General features: G+C 40.4%; 1 protein-coding gene across 1 annotated transcript in view; it reads left to right on the top strand.

Moving 5' to 3' along the window:
* aspscr1 (ASPSCR1 tether for SLC2A4, UBX domain containing) overlaps window positions 1-16,766 on the top strand; it is a 24,960-nt gene continuing 8,194 nt past the window's right edge. The window contains exons 1-13 of the mRNA XM_063476728.1: window positions 1-98; window positions 322-377; window positions 836-950; window positions 3,698-3,798; window positions 6,444-6,501; window positions 6,602-6,675; window positions 7,839-8,370; window positions 8,732-8,791; window positions 10,222-10,361; window positions 11,211-11,292; window positions 11,375-11,441; window positions 11,799-11,861; window positions 13,043-13,095. Of these exons, the coding sequence (XP_063332798.1) occupies window positions 9-98; window positions 322-377; window positions 836-950; window positions 3,698-3,798; window positions 6,444-6,501; window positions 6,602-6,675; window positions 7,839-8,370; window positions 8,732-8,791; window positions 10,222-10,361; window positions 11,211-11,292; window positions 11,375-11,441; window positions 11,799-11,861; window positions 13,043-13,095 (1,491 nt within the window). The 5' untranslated portion in view covers window positions 1-8. The remainder of the gene's footprint in view (window positions 99-321; window positions 378-835; window positions 951-3,697; window positions 3,799-6,443; window positions 6,502-6,601; window positions 6,676-7,838; window positions 8,371-8,731; window positions 8,792-10,221; window positions 10,362-11,210; window positions 11,293-11,374; window positions 11,442-11,798; window positions 11,862-13,042; window positions 13,096-16,766) is intronic.

The raw sequence follows: 16,766 nt of genomic DNA, 5'->3' as shown, positions 1-16,766 counted from the left end.
GACACGCAATGGCTGCTAGTGGCACAGCTGTAACGGTTCTCACTCCCAATGGGAGAAGGCAAACAGTTAAAGTGGCTCCAAACACGCCGTTACTGCAGGTGAACTTTTATAGAGGAGCGTTTCATCTTTACTTAGGTGGACGGCTTATTGAATTCTGCGCTTTGGTTACAGAACCGGACTAAATTCCTTCCCTCCGAGTTAGCTTGCTGGGCTAACAGTTGTTAGCCAATGACTGATCAGTTTGTGTTTTCGTGCGGATGAAATCAGATTATTTGGGGGATTTTGTGCCATAACTTGTATTGTAACATTTTCCGCCTTCAGGTGCTGGAGGAAGTCTGCAAGAAGCACGGATTTAACCCAGAGGATCACGGTTTAAAGTGAGCAAATGAACGTAGCTGTAAATCAGTTTTTGTCCCTTCAGATTAAAAGCCTTTCACCTGGATTACATCCAAATATACTTTTAATACATAAACAATCGCACTGCACAGTAGCGGGATAGTAATGTGTGAAATATCCATGTATTTATGTAGTTAAAGAAGTTAAGCTAGTTACATGTTGTAAGCGATTTTCACACATTACACAACTCTGTTTTGGTTTCAGATCGTGTTTACTTATATTTAAAAAATTGGCGTCACTGCAGGAAAAAAAGAAACAAGACAAATTATGTGTCAAAAAATTAAATCAAATTAAAATTTGATAACTGTTTGTAATGCATTGATCAAATTTAGTCCCCAGGCTCATACATCATTCTTCACAGCTGTCCAGCTACTCCACATGAAACATTTAGTCTGATTTAATTGCTCTCTTTCTTCTCCACTGTGAACATTTTTGTCAGGTTTCAGAGGACTATTGTTGACCTGACGCGGCCATGGAGGTTTGCAAACCTGCCCAACAATGCCAAACTGGAAATGGTGACGAGTACGAGGAAACAAGTTATAGCTGACAGCCAGGTCAGTTCAAACAAACTGCAACTTGGGGCTGAACGATTAGTCAGATTTTAATCTCAGTTATGATTTTGCTCTCTAATTGTTGAGAAAACAAAGTAATCTTGACTATCTTCTTTGCTCCTGTTTTTTTTTTTTTTTTTGGGTTGGTTTGTTTGGTTTCCTTGTTATAAATCAAGTGCACAGCTTTCATTTAGAGCGGTGTGTTTTTACTCTCCCTAAAAGTTCAGCTTTTAGTTTAACCCCAACCAGGGTGTCTATAATTCAACTTTTGGCTACAAAGATCTAATCAAAGAAGTAAATCTTTTAAGGTTTCTTATGGTGAACATGTGAAAGAAGATCACTTAATTGGAGCTACCCCAAAGAAGAGTTTGTGTCTACTCCTGCCCTCAAACTAGGAATCTTTCGTAGTTGAAGAAAATGCCCAGAAAAAGACACTTTTTAAACTCCAGTATCTACGCAGTGTCTCTTAATCTAGTGAATAATGTGCATACTTTATAATATTGACCACATTTATCATGATTACGACTTTTCCTATAAGCAAGCAGCCTTGGTGCATCTGTATATGTGGGTGTTAGAGAGAGTCAGAGAGGAAGGAAACTCTCCAAATCCAGTGTTTGGAGACTTTCCTAGCCATGCCTTTTTTCTTTTTCTTTTTTTCAGATTCATGGTGTGCATGAATCAGAAAAAATGTGGAAACAATTCTTTTTATCTCAAGTCTGATTGCAACACAAAACATGCTCTTAATAAAAAAAAAAAATTATTAAACAAGAGCTCATTTCCACGATCAGCATTGCCAGAGTCCTTTTTATAGAAGTACCACAACTCGGTATTCTTTTTGAAATGCCTCCAGTCATTTATGTGGGCAGTTATTTGAAACACCAGAGTGAAAAAATATCTGCTTAACTTATTTTTAGTGACTTTGTCTCGATGAAAGTTCGCCAGACTTTTTAGCCTTGAGTGGCCAAGGTAAACATGTTCAGAACATACTTCTTTACCAGGGTTTTTCCTGTATATAAAAGTGTTTGTGACCAGCAAAGAGATTTTAGCCTTCCATTAGAGGAAGCTCACCAGGACTTTTATTTTTTACATGTTTTATGGAAGTGGGGTTTAATTAAGTTAAGCTTGAATGGCGCATTTGTTTTTTAAATAACAGGTGAATGCGTAGACTTCTGTTACGAAAGGTCACATAGGCTATTTGCGTGGCGTGCATGTTGTTCAATAAATAAAATTAATTTAAGTCCCCTTAGGGCTATGTGTCCCACTCATGATCATGTTTGAATAGCCTTAAGTAGCCTCATGTGTGGGTCAGTCAGCCCCGTGTGTGGGTTTCTTTATTGTCCGTACCTGGAAATGCCTGAATTCTCTGTCACTGCTCTCTCTCTGATTCCTATCCAACAAAACACTTTGTTGTAGCTGAGCTGTAGTTTCCTATGACATCATGGCATCATAATCCATGCCGTAAAATTCACGGCTGGGTTTGATCTGCTGTTTTTGTTCATTTGATGGATGGTTGACTGTTGATACCTGGCAGATTTTATACAGACGCACACATGCAGGCACCTCTGGGGCAGACTGGTTTGTGGGAGTGTTTCTTGTTTGACCGTTGACAGCCAAAGCCCTCGTTTCATCTCTCCCGGTGTGCTGACATGCAGCGTGCTTTCTGTGCCGAACAACACCGTTGCAGAGTAAACAACTCGCAGAGTGACTCAGAGAAAGAGCAACAGAGACTTGCACTCATGTCTGATGTTACTTATTTTCAGGCTGAGGTAGGCCCACATGTGCAGCTTAATCATCTTTGATTATCAAAGAATTTTCTTCCTGCTAAATGTATCAAGACTGATGAGCCAAGAACTTACAAATGACCACCGCGGGGGATTTTCAAAATCATTTCCTTTTCGGCATTTAAGGAGATGTTTGTGAGTCCAACAGTGTGAAGTGCTTGTACTTTAGATTTTATTACTTTTAGCTTCTGTCAAAAGAAAAATCAATGTAAATAATTTAAATAAAATCTTACTGTGATAATTATGTGTTTAAAGGGGCCTCATTGTGCTTATTTCCTCCTCCTTATTTTTATTCTTGGGCTGTTAGAGTAGCTATGTATGATGGATAGTCCAAAATAATCCTTATTTATCTTAACCTGGGGCTGGATGCAGGCTCTGTTCATCCTCCATCCAAAACGAGCTGTTAATAGGTGTTTAAAGCCAACTTTCTTCTGATTGGCTGCTGCCTGGAAACACAAGATCTAAACTGCAGTTAACTGGGACTGCTGTGCTTGAGGATGTCCACTTTCACCGACATCATGCGGATCCTAATGTAGGAAAAACTTGGTCAAACTGAGCATTTAGAGCAGTTTGAATCCTGTGCTCTGGGCTCACATCCATTACTTATATATATGCTGATCTACTTATTTTAATCTTCGGTCATGTTTAACATGTTCATCCTCCACTGTAAGATAATAGAAAATAAGGAAAGGCATAGTGGGCCTACTTTTTGGTTGATGTCTTTCTTTTTTATTTATGGGGCATAAAAGCAGTGTCTTACTCAGATCCAGCTGGTGCCCTTTGTTGGATCTGTCACTATCCAACTTACCGTAATAAATGAAACAAATGCTAATCAGAGCTTTGGACTGTCTCATGTTGATAGTTTAGACCTGCTTTTTATTTCCATTATTGTTTTTATTTGGTTAATGGTTAAAGAGCGCCTTTGGTCTTTATGCTTAATCTGTGTTCCTGTGGTTTCATACGTGTCAGGTGCGGATTGCACTACAGATGGAAGACGGCTCTCGGCTCCAGGGTTTGTTCTCCTGTGGACAGACTCTGTGGGAAGTGCTCACACATTTTCCAGAAATCAGGTGTGTGCATGAACATTTGTACAGGGGCAGAATCTGTGTGTCTTTGTAAAAAAAAAAACAACCGTTAAAAGGCCTCAAAAGTAAATTAAATTGTGTTGAATGCTGACTAAATAGATTTTTATGTTGTTAGTTACTGTGAGAATTTCTAGCATACAGGGCCTCCCTTTTCACCCCTGTTCACTTCACGTATTTAGATCATGCAACGTGGTTGTATGTTTGTTTGTTTTGGAAAAGGCTAGATTTTGATCCATACTTTGAGTGTGTATTCCCATGAGTGAAAAATTGCACAAAAAGAAGACTTGGAATAGGAGGAACTGCAAGAATATGGTAAACTTGTAGCAGAACACATATCAGATTTAGAAGGCAAGAAACTACAACAAGAAGAAATAAAAGACCGAGAATGAGAAGAACTAAAAGAATTACTGTAAGAAGAAAAGACTGAAAGAGCTGCGAGAAGAGATAGGGGGGAAAAAAGACTAGAATATATATCAGAAGAAGTACTAGGACAACAGGAACAACTAGAAGACTTGAAAGAGGAGCAAGTAGTAGAAGAAGAAGCTGGCAGAACTTAAATAGAAGAATTATAAGTACTAGAATTAGAAGACAAAGAACTAGTACAAGAAAGAATAGAAGAAATTAGAATACAAAGAAATAAAAGAATTACTGGTAGAGTGGAAAAATAAGATGCAGAGGAACTACAGCTAGAATTAGAGCTAGAAGATGAACTCGTAGAAAAAGAATTACTAGATGATGTAAAAAAAAACAAAACGTATTTTACAGACCACAAGGCGCACCGGATTATAAAGCACACTGTCGATGAACGGGTCGGTTTTCATGCATAAGGTGCACCGGATTATAAGGCGCATTGAGTGAAACAAAACAGTTAGATAAGTCAAACTTCAGTCAACTCATTCTTCTTGCTTCCTCCACTTCCGTACCATTGATTCATTAAATTTGAATTCTCTCGCAGCTGCTCTATTCCTGTGTTGTTGCAGTATATTAATGACTAACCTCGTATTGTGGATGGATTATCTCACTTGTTCTCCTGACTAAAGTTTGGTCCGTTTACAGCATCCTGCCATGTGATTGCATTTGTTCCTAACCATTGTGAACCCTCACGTTAACTTTCATCCAGTGGAAAAAAGTTAGCGTTCACCCTCCAGGTTCACTGTGCTAATGTTATGCTAACATAGCTGTGTCGCTCGCGATCACGTAGCACATCATTATATACCAGCTAGCCCAACTTCAGTAACCCTACAAAAGTCACTGCTAGTTAGTTTTCTGTCTTCATTTATGTTGGAAGTGATAGCAGAGCTGTACGTTTTCATTTTTTCAGAAATCTCAGTCAGAACATGCTATATCGTGTTTAGGTGGAAACTAGCAAGCTAACTTCCTGCTAATTTCTAACTCTGATGTTAAACTTAATTGTTCCACCTGGTAAAGCAGCAACGCTGATCATTTTATTAAAGATGAAAGAATTTAGACAGTTTTAACTCTGTGATGCCGCAGTGTTCGTTTGACTTTGGGACCTGAAGAGGACGGAGTTTTAGACCCAGATTACTCTGCAAGGCTCCTGACTACAGTAATGCTCCGACAATCTATCAAGCGTTGCAGCTTCGTGGCTTCCCAAAGTGATACTAAAACATTTTTTGACAGATTTTTGAGCACCGTGCACCACATAAAATTAGTTCGAGGTCAGTAAGCGCAACCAGAATTCATACAAAGGTTGCACGGGATTATAAGGCGCACTGTTGATTTTTTTAAAAAATTAATGATTTTAAGTGTGCCTTACAGTCTGAAAAATACGGTCCTAAAAAAATACCAGAGGAACGAGTAAAAAGAGTAATCCTTTGATCGGTATTGCTATTTAGATCGGTACATCGATGTCTTGGAAAGATTTTTACTATATTGGAGAGTTTGGTCTGTAAGTGTAATATTTTTTTAAAAAGAACTGAAAAATAAAACTGAAACTGTAGACATGAAAGAAAGTAAACTTTGGTCATGGTGTTACACGAAGAGGTTCATGGACTCAACACTGCATTTCATCCATCTTCCATAGCGTGAAGATTGTCACAATGAAAGCACGCCAAGATAACATTCCTTCTTCTCACCACTCCTCTACTGAAGTTTAAGCTTCATTCTAACACACACACACACACGTGCGCGCACACATGCAGCTGTTGCTCAGTAGTTCCAGCTGTGCGGTCCCAGGTGCTCACGCATCCGTCCAGCCCTCATCTCCACTCCATTAAATGACATCACTGCATTTGTTGATACTTTTCCAAGCAAGTCATGCTTCCATGAAATGAATGTTAGCTCCGCGGCAACGTAAAAAGCTCAAGGAATGTTATGAAGCACAGAGGAAAGCTTTGATATTCAGAATTGAAGAGAACAATAGTAAAACATTTATGGTTCAATTAGGTACTACACGGGATTGTGCACACATGGTTTACACATGCTGATAGTGTGCCACTGCATTGCATGAGGTTTTATTGTAAAATCACCAAGCTTATTATCCTCAACAAGGAAAACCACTTGTGGGTTTTGTTTAAAGCAAATGAAAATCATTTGGCCAAGTTTTAATCTCTGTGTGTGTGTCTCTGTGTGTGCGTGCATGTCATCTCAACGTCACCACCTTCCTCCAGTGTGTTGGAGCTATCTGACTCAGGATCCACTCCTGTGTGTGTTTACATGAGAGATGAGGTATGCAGCGGTCTTTTAACTCTCCCTTTCTCTGGAGATGAAAGTGAATTTTATGATAACACAGCTGCTTGTCCACATGTGCGTGTCTGTGGATGTGCAGGTGAGTGGCGAAGAAGAACTAAAGAAGGCCTCTTTGAAGTCTCTAGGTCTTACCGGAGGAAGTGCCATTGTCAGGTAGGCTGCTAGTTTTCATGCTTCATGCATTTTGTGGGTGTGACTTTATTAATTATGTATTTAAAACATCATACATAGAGAGTCTACAAGATGACTGCAGCTGTGACAAGCAGAAAAGTGTCCTTCAAGATGGTCTCCTTTTGCAGCAATAAACTGCATCTGCCGATTTAGCACCACCTGCTACATTTGGTCACTCCCTAGAAGTCCCTTCTAAACCACTGGCAGATGTGCTACATCTCCTTCTCTGTGTTTGAAGAAAAGGAAGATGAGAGCCAAATAGGGCTACCTGAATGTCTCGGCCAAAAACTCAAATGTTTTCAGTGTACTGTGAACAGGTGCAAGATGGTACGTGCCACAAATCACCCTATTTTCTGTCAGATGCCTCAGGATGTTCCAGTAGATATCTTCACAAATCAGTGGTGCTCAACACAGTATAGCAAAGTCTGTACTTGGTTGGCGATGCTATCAGCCAGTAGTCGTTTCCGTTATAACACATTCTATTACAAGTCTCCCTAATGGGCGAATTTGTTGTTGGAAGGTTATAGTATAGTTACACTACAGATACGTCCGGTGCAGTCACAAAAAAGGCTTGTGGATGTCCACACTAAGCCAAAAATTCATTATCTGATGATGCAATTGATGTCACTTGTACAGATGTGGACTCATTTACGGATGCAAACACTTTAAATGTAAAATTTAAAAAAGATGGCCTGAGAGCACACCGACATCTCGGCATATCATGGTTATGCTGATAAGACAACTACACGCCCAGTGCACCTTATGTGGACACTGCAAACTGCTTTTTGTTCTCTGGCTCATAGACAAAGAAATATTAATCAGCAGTGATGATCCTCGGCATGAAGGTCAGGTGGGTTTAACACAAAAGTCGATAATGGTGAGAGTTTTGAGGTCTATGGGGAGATCGTAGTCAGAATGGGAGTAATTCAAATGTAGTAGGAGCTTTAGGTTTGGTCCATAGTGGAACCAAGGAGATTACGTTGAAGGGGAAAGAACTACATTTAACCTTTTTTTTTTTTTTTTTTTTTTTTAATCACCCTGTATTAAAACAATATAAACTGTTTGGAGCTGGAAATCTTGATTTTATTACTAAGGTTTATGCTTTCTGGTACATTTACTAGCTGTTTTTATGATTTATGTTTAAGGTTTTTACTCAAAAAGGAAAAAAACTCGGGAGAAAAAGCTGAAATGGATACACCCGCTATGCCAACTACGCCCATTGCCATGGAAACCACACCCAGTTCATCCCCGCAGCCGGATCCTGCTCCATCGGTTCCAGAAATGTCAGCAACAGATGTGCCAAGCCCAGATAAGCCGGCGGAAACCCAAACTGTGCCATCTTCTGCCACATCTACAATCACACTACCCGTTCAACAAGAAGACGCTCCAAACCCCCAGGATGCCGTTCGACCTAAAGACCCTCCCACAGAAGGTCAAACACCAGAGGACGATGGTGAAAAAGCGGGGCCGTCAGGACTAAACTGCCACCCATCATCTCCTACTTCTTCAGCTCCTTTCATTCCTTTCTCTGGAGGTGGTCAGCGCCTCGGCGGTCCAGCTAGAGGAGTTGCATGTTCCCTCTCTTCATCATCATCCTCATCTCTGTCAGCGCTGACCGCTGCTGTTGAGTCACCCAAAGCCAAGAAAGCCAAATCCAGCCACGGTTCAAGCACAAAGGTCAGCCAAACCATGAGTTTACTCGGCCTGCCAGGTGTATGCACTAGATATTTTTTGTTATTAGCTAGTGTGTCTTCTTGGCCCTTATGCTGCCATTAACCAGTTTTCAACATAAACCACAAGCTCACAAAAATATAAAGACGATGAAAGATAAAAGCTGAGAAATTTGAAGCTCATATTGATGTTTTCTGTTAAAGCCATGTGTTTGCACATTAATGAAAACTTACCACCTCAAATCAAATTATGTTGCTTATTAAGGGCATTTTTTGTTGGCTTCAAGAATTGTCCTTTTTAGATTGAATGTTTACAGTCCTGATCTGATCAGTAATTGGTGAAACTGGACCTTTTCTGTTCCTTTCAGTGTAAAACCACTACCAAGGTGCAGCACGATAGTATGGGTGATGCGGAGGAGTTCTTAGAGGTGAGTTTGTTCTGTAACCTCTTTATTTCAGATGACCAATTTCTCTGTTTATGGATTTCCAACTCCTTAATAAATTAACAGTGTTTTCATATCTGCAGTGTTTAGTCAGTTTAAATTGAACTCAGGTTCGTTTTCCAGCTTGGTGTAGTTCGTTTGTGCAGGATTGAACACAGTAAATCACCGAGACCCTTTGAGAAACTTACCGTACCAATCTATGCTTGCTACTCTGAAATGCAGCAAGACACTATAGATGTGCCAAGGTTAGCAACTAGCCGTGAAATCAACGTAAATTCTCGATCTTCCCCACTGGTCCAGAACGCAGCACCTTCTTCCTGTATTTACTTTTGTTGCTCCCTTCCCCAAACCCATTTGGCCAATAAATGGATTAATATTCCCACGTGGTTTGTAGTGATGCATTTTGGTTTGCTTGGAATTCCCTTGGTTTGAGTTTGAATTTACAATCTTATCAAATGATTCAGACCAGGGTAAACAAACTGTACGTTTAAGTCTAGACACCCAGAAGCTGTTTTATTTTATTTTGAAACTCTTATCTGAATGATTGTGGAGAAAGCCAAGAGTAATTTTAGTGGCCAATAGGACTAAAACCTGCATTTGATTTATAAGAAGCTAAGTGGCTTTACCTCAAAATAAGGTTTATGTTACACTACAATGCATACATCCAGTTTCACATCATTATACCTCAATGCAGAGTCCTGACAGAGTCGACATCTCAGCCTCATTTAACCAGAACACTGAACAAAATACATGCTGGTAAACTTACATCTTTACCACAGGAGATTGGGATGATGATGATGATTAAAAGGGGCTCAAACTGTTGTGAAACTCTGTGCAATACAAATAGTTTAGAAGTTTCCTGGTTCAGCTGTGGTCTGGCTCTTTGTGTGTGTGTGGGGGGGGGGGGGGCATCACTGGTGTACAGAAATTGTTTGTAGATGTCTATTGGTCAGTGATTGTCAGCTTTCATACATACCGTCCAATGCCCACGTGCTCTTCACCATGTGGAGAAGCAGGGGATCGAACCGCTAACCTTCTGATTGGTAGATGACCATCTCTACCTCCTGAGCTTCAGGCAGCTGTATTCAGTTTGTCTAAAGAAACCTTTAAATTCAAGGCACATTAAAATTTATGCAATGTTGTGCAGTAAATTCTGGATGCATTTAAGAGAAAACTCAGATGATCACTTAGGAGGAGCAGCATTTGGCGATGGTGGGGAGGAAGAACTTTCTTTTAACAGGAAGAGATGTTCAACAGAACCAGGCTCAGGAAAGGCAGGATTCTACCGTGGCCGAAAAGGGAATAGGGACCGTGAGAAGTAAACAAGACTTCTGCTGTGATAAATAAAGCTAAAATTTGGACACTTGAGATCCAAATATTGTTGCGGACACTCTTATATCTCCCTCTGTCTGCAGCCAGTGGAGAGGGAGCCTCTCATCTACCACCTGGACTCGACATCCCATCAGTCTGAGGACTACGGGGATCTGCCCGACGAGTTCTTTGAAGTGACCGTGGATGATGTGCGGAAGCGCTTTGCCCAGCTGAAGAGCGAGAGGTGGGGAAGGAGGAAATGGTTGAGTGACTGGGTGCAGTATTTTGCACAAATACCTTGTTGCTGCAGAAACACGTCTGGATCCGATGTGTTTCTGCGCTGTTTGGAACAGATAATTAGTCAGTTTGGCATTCGGTCCTGCGGTGTTTTGTCCATGTATAACCCTTAATTGCAAAAATAGCCTAGCAGTGATGAGAGGCCATAGGCAGGGAGAATGCTGGGCATCACTGTGTGCATTTTGAAGTTTCTGTATTTTTACTTTTTTACTTGTTTATTTTTTAAAATTTATGACCAGTTTGAAGTTTTTAGTTATTTATGAGCGCTTCTTCAAAACAGATGCGTTCAAGTTTATTCTGCAATCTCTGGATGTGGCGTCAGCAGACCACAGCTGTTGAGACATCGTGTGTGTTTGCAAACATGTTCTCATTTATAAGACAACACACAAACACTACAAAAGCTTCTAAATATGGCACGCTGGGAGCAATTAGTAGTTCTGTTTCGTGTAGACGTTTATCTTCCAGCCATCGACCAAACACCGTCAGGTTGAGACCTCACCGCTCACATCCTTTAATCTCTGTCTGCACTGACATGGCTGCCTCATGGCTACTGCCATGTCAATGACTGCAATTACCAAGGGTGGAATTAAGCCGACCAAAGCAATTTGCCTGTAACACGCATGCATGCACACACACACACACACACGGCCACACACGAGTAGGGGTAGGAAAGAAACAGTGATTCTTTGTTTTCTTTGCACATCTTACTCATTGTGGGTTAAACAACCTGCTTTTTATTTCTCGACTCGTTTCATTGTAACTCTGTGTGTCTCTCTCTCTGTCCCTCATTCCTCAGGAAGTTATTGGAGGAGGCTCCGCTTATGACTAAATCTCTGAGAGAATCACAGATAAAGGAGAAGATGGATAGATATCCCAAAGTAAGCTCGTACACATAATCACAATTTAATATATGTTCGTTTAAAACATACAGACTATAAATAGCCCACTCTGCCTCTCCAGGTGGTCCTGAGGGTCCAGTTTCCAGACAGATATGTTCTACAGGGCTTCTTCAGGCCTCTAGAGACAGGTGTGTGTTTGTGTGTGCCTCCATGTGTGTGTGCGCATGCAGTATGGAGAGTGTTCATTTCAGCTGGCTAGCCACAGGTATGGCTGCAATGTGAAAGCTACTTGCGGCTCCCTCACCACATTTACGACTGTAGCCACACCACAGTGACAGAGACTGAAAGAATGAGACAGGTCTGTAATTCCAGTGATGAGATGCACCTCAGCCCGAAAGCAACACGACAACCAGCAGAACAACAAATTGCAGGGAAATTCCTTCTGACAAATGAATTACAGTCCACACAGAGACCGATGTAGCTGCACACAGCCCAGTTTGTGCTTCAGCTGGTAATCTGTGTCTTTGTTTGTGTCTTATGTCCAGTTGATGCTCTGAGGCACTTTGTAAGGAGTCACTTGGAGGACCCTCAGCTCAGTTTCTACCTGTGTAAGTATCGTTAAATTTCCCCGCATCAACATCTTCATCCTGTGAAAGTCTGACCATGTTACAACATCAGTTTCTGCTTCTGGTTTATTCCAAATCAGATAGGATAATAGTTCTGATCATAATTACAAGCACATTGAAATCGCCAGAAAAACCTCAAATCTGATGACTTGCTTAATCCAAACTCCTCTAGTGTTAAATAAATGCAAAAGTAACACTTAGAATTTTGACCAAAACTGCAAAAAATGCTGATAAACTCAAAATTTCTAGAGGTCTACATGCATTGAGGCAAACGTTTCTATGAGCCTGAAAAAGGAGGAATTTTCTACCAACTTTTTGGATCTGAATTATCAGTTTGAATTGTTTTCATTTGAATTGCCTGGATTTGGATTTTCTTCAGTTAGATTTTACTGATAATGTCGCTTTCTTAATTTAAACTATGTGCAGGTACATTTGAGCGAGTTTAAGATGTATGAGGTTACTGGAAAGTGAGGTTTGGTGACAGTTATCCAAAGCAAAACTTTTTTTTCCTTATAGAGTAAGCATTTAAGAGACATTTTATTAGGTACACCTTGTACTGAGTCGAACCCCTTTTGCCTTCAGACGTGCCTTCGTTCTTCATGGCACAGATATTCAGAGAGATGCTGGAAACATTTTTGATTTTTGGTCCATATCGACATAACATCACACAGTTGTTGCAGATTTGTTGGCGACACATCCATAGTTTTAATCTCCAGTTCCACCTCATCCCAAAATGATCAACCTTAAAATTATCAGCAATATCACCTACTTTTATTATTACCATTTTTACCATCATATTTTTACCATGTTTTTGTTTTTTTTAATTTAACTCCACTTGTAAAAATGACAGGAACAGGAACAACCAGTTTTAGCCTTGATATGTGCTGCCTACACACAAAGCTGTGAAACTGTATCAGTTTTTCTGTCATGTTTCCAGATTACAGATCAAATGTGAATTTGATTTTTTTAAAAGCATCTTTTTTTCTTTTTTTTTTAGTTAAAAGTTGCTCCTGTTGTTTTGTAAAAGCTTAAGTCTCTGTGCCGCGTCCATTTGTTTTTCATTCATTTGTCAGCATTAACTTTCCTGTGTTCATGTATATGTTGTATTAAAGACTTTTATTCACAGTTTATCATTTTGACCATTTTCCTTATTCCTTTTCCAGTCATTACCCCTCCAAAAACTATTCTGGATGACCCTTCAGCTACGCTTTTCCAGGTACAACTCCTCATACTGTCCTTCGATTACCTTGATAGAGCTTCTAAGTAATAATACTCAGTAATAAAACGGTTGAATTAAACCGAACAAACTTCATCACTGTGAAACTGCAGAAAACAACTACAAAGCTTTTTTTTTTCTCAACATGAACATAAAATATATCAGCTGGTCCTCCTCTGCTCTTCAAAGCCTCGCTACATTCCCGTTCCCTCGCTTCTGCTCGCACTTGCTCCCCCCTCTCCACTGTCCTTGACCCCAGCTGGGCTTGATTTTTCCCAGACTGGCACATGGGGTTAATACAGGCCTTGCTTTGATCTCGACACACACACAAACACACCAGCGCTCACACACACATACACACACATGCAGAGCAATGGGCAGCTTTGATGCTTTGTAGCCTTTGAGTTTATTCAAAATGTGAAGAGATACATATGCTTGATCACCTCGACACTCCCGCGCACTGCTGGTTCTTGTATTTTTAGACACTTTATTTTGGCAAACATTTTTGTCATCGGCGCCTTTCGTTCTTTCACTTGACACTTTGATTCAACCTGAAGCGCACAGAAGAAGAAGTGGAGGAAGAGGCGGATGTTTGAAGTGATTTTTGAAGTGATATCGTGTTGTGATGATGAGCAAGATTCAGCTCCTCTGAGGGACTGCTATAAAAGATAACAATCCTCAAAAGTGCACTTTGAAATATGGCTGCGTTGGTGTGTTCATACCCCTTTGGTGTCACGATCGCTCTGAATCACGTCTGATGTTCTGATGTCATTCTTTGTTTTTCATCTTTTCATCCCCTTCTGAACTCTCCCCGTCTGTTTTTTCAGTACTCGTCCCTCTCCTGTACCCCAACTCCGACTTTCTTTTCCTTTTTTTCTTCTTCTTGTCTTTCCTCCTCCAACTCCAGCACCCACATGGTCCCTCTCTCCGGCCCTCTCCTGTGCCTCACCCCTCCTCTCTCAACCCCATGTCTCTATCCATTAGGGACTTAAAAGCGTTAAAGTGCACAAAAACAAAATCTTTAATCCGCCTTGGTGTCATTTCTCCCATACGCACACTCTGTCTGGCTCCGCTTCCCTGCCTATACATCAATCTTCGACACACACATTTAAAGAATCTGTAATCTTTTTTTGTCATGTCACATAGACGTTGGCGCACACACACACACACACACACACACACTTTAATCACTTTGTGTCATGTCAGGAAAGGAATGTTTCCCAACCCAGAAGTCCTTTGATACCAGTCATCCCCTCCCTCATCCGTCTCCCCCTCTGTCTTCCATCAGGATCTGTTCTGCCTCTTTTTCCTTTTCTCTCTCCATTCCTCTCTTCTTCTTCTTCTTCTTCTTCTTTTTTTAAACACACTCACCCTCTCTCTCCCACATACACTGGTCTCTTCTCGTTGGTCTCGTCTTTTTCCCGAATGGAAATGTTGCTGCTGCTGCCAGAGCGAGCAGGATTGCAGGAATGCCTGTTGTTTCACTGTAACACATTGTTTCCTGCTCACAGGGCTGTAATAATAGCAATTAGGCCAGTGTGTCCCAATTTAGCAACCAGAGAAAGGACAGTGTGTGTGTAAGACAGCCTGTGGTGTTGGGTGAACCCGCCAGACCCCAGCTACAGCCTTTATTTTACACTGCTGATTATCTAAGAGTCTGGAGGGAAAGTTATATGCAAAATGTTTTATGGCATCATTGCTGCGTCTAATGTATATTTTAACTGATGATTAGAGTGTCTGAAGCGCCTCATTCCTCTAAAAAAGAAAAAAGATATTTGTCCTCCTAGCAGCTCAGCAGCAATCTTAGTTTGAGCTGTCATCTTCATCAACTGCAATTACGCTGATTATCGGGACATTAAGACTGCATTATAGGAAATCCCCAATCAACAATTTTGAAACAAACTTTTTTAAAAAAGCTTTTTTCCTCTTCAACGTTAGTCATTTCTTACTGTTGCAGAATTCTTCTGAAGAGTTTTGGTCCAGATTTTTTTAAAATGTCTGGTTTCTGTCTTATTATGTCTTTGCACATATGCAGTTTATGTGAACAGAGATGACGTCTACCATAAGGTTCTTCAGGCGCAGGTAGAAAACAGTTACCTGTTGGGAGGAACTGAACAGAGCCCAGTCTCTACATGATTTAAGTCATTTTGGATCCAGGACAAAGTACAGTCCTCACAAGGATAAAAGCAGGTTGTCGAGAGTTACAAGAAGTGCAGTTACTTATATTCACAAGCTCTAGCAAACATATATTCAGCAGACACATCTTAAATACAGCAGTTAACTTTGACTGATTAGATATTTGTGTTAAAAAGCAATCAAATAGCAGCATCTCGGCACATTCAGGCAGGTAGACGTGGTCAAAAGGACGACCCGCTGAAGTTCAGGCCAAGGATCAGAATGAGGAAGAAAGTGTCTTTAAATGTGGTACGGTTGGAAGACCACACCAGGTGTCACTTCTGTTGGCTAAGATCAGGAAACTGATCAGCAAGTCACACATGCTCAACAAAACTGAGCAATAGAAGATATAGAGGATATTTTCTTGCTGCACTTTGGGAGCCTTCACACCAGCTGTTAGGATGGAAAAGTCTAGATGGGTTTATAAAGGGGGTAATCAGCATTTCCACCTCCTTTTAAATGTTGCTTCTGATCAATATACATTGTTGATGCTATTGTGAATTTAATGAACAGAGTTTTGAGATCATTTATAGGATGATTATTAGAGATTTTAGTAGCATTGGTAAGAACTGTTGGTTCAGAAATTGAAAGTCGGGATTCAGAAAGTGGATTTTAAATCACCTACAAAACCCTGCAGTGCTTAGGCTATGCAATTTATGTGAAAAGATGCTCTAAGTGTTGTATTTTAGTGATGTGTAAACCATTGTTCTTGGTTGTGAAATCACATATAAATCTAAAAAGATTTTTATAAATGGTTTTGATTGCTGATCCACTGGGACGCACTTAAATGGAGCAGAGCAATCCTTTTTTCTCTGTCACCTGCTTATGAGTCAGAAAATGTTTATGAAGTTTCATCTGTGAGACTGAAGGAAGCTATTGAACCTCTCTTTTTCAGGGCATTTGTTTACGTGGTAATAAAGATCTTTAGAAGGCACATGTCACTTTCTCACAGCTCTGCACGTTTCTGTCTGTGACAAACGGATCAGTTCTTTCAGGATTCCTGGAGCGGAGCGTCTGGTGCTCATCAGTGTGTCGTAAGAGGATCTGTTAACTAGATGAAGAAAGAGAGAAAGCAGCAGAAACATCTTTAGGACTTTAGTGTTTTTAATTTTGTTTTAATGTCTTACATACACACTTACCAATAAAAGGCCTTTTGAAGTCGTGAATCGTCTTAAATTCAGCTCGGATGGGTCGTAAATGTTTTAATTATAAAATTTTCAGAACCCACCGCCACTATTTCTACACACTGAGGTTTCGTAAGAGTAGGTAACACTAGCTAGCTTTAACTCATGCCTAAAAAACAATATAAATACAAAAAGGCACAAATTCTCAAGCCAGACGTGGGTCAGTTTAGGTCGTTTGGCCTCGAGGCTTACGACACACTGATGAAAAACCCTGATGATGATTATATTGAAGAAGGCCTTGTTGGCCAGCCTGCTCGATGGCCTCAGGAAGATGTGAGTTTAACAAGGAATGGCTTAATGATAAAGATTAAT

Source organism: Pelmatolapia mariae, linkage group LG6 (assembly GCF_036321145.2).
Source record: "Pelmatolapia mariae isolate MD_Pm_ZW linkage group LG6, Pm_UMD_F_2, whole genome shotgun sequence".
Taxonomy (NCBI): Eukaryota; Metazoa; Chordata; class Actinopteri; order Cichliformes; family Cichlidae; genus Pelmatolapia; species Pelmatolapia mariae.
The sequence above is the reverse complement of the archived record's forward strand: the minus strand, read 5'-3'. Positions and strand labels throughout refer to the sequence as shown.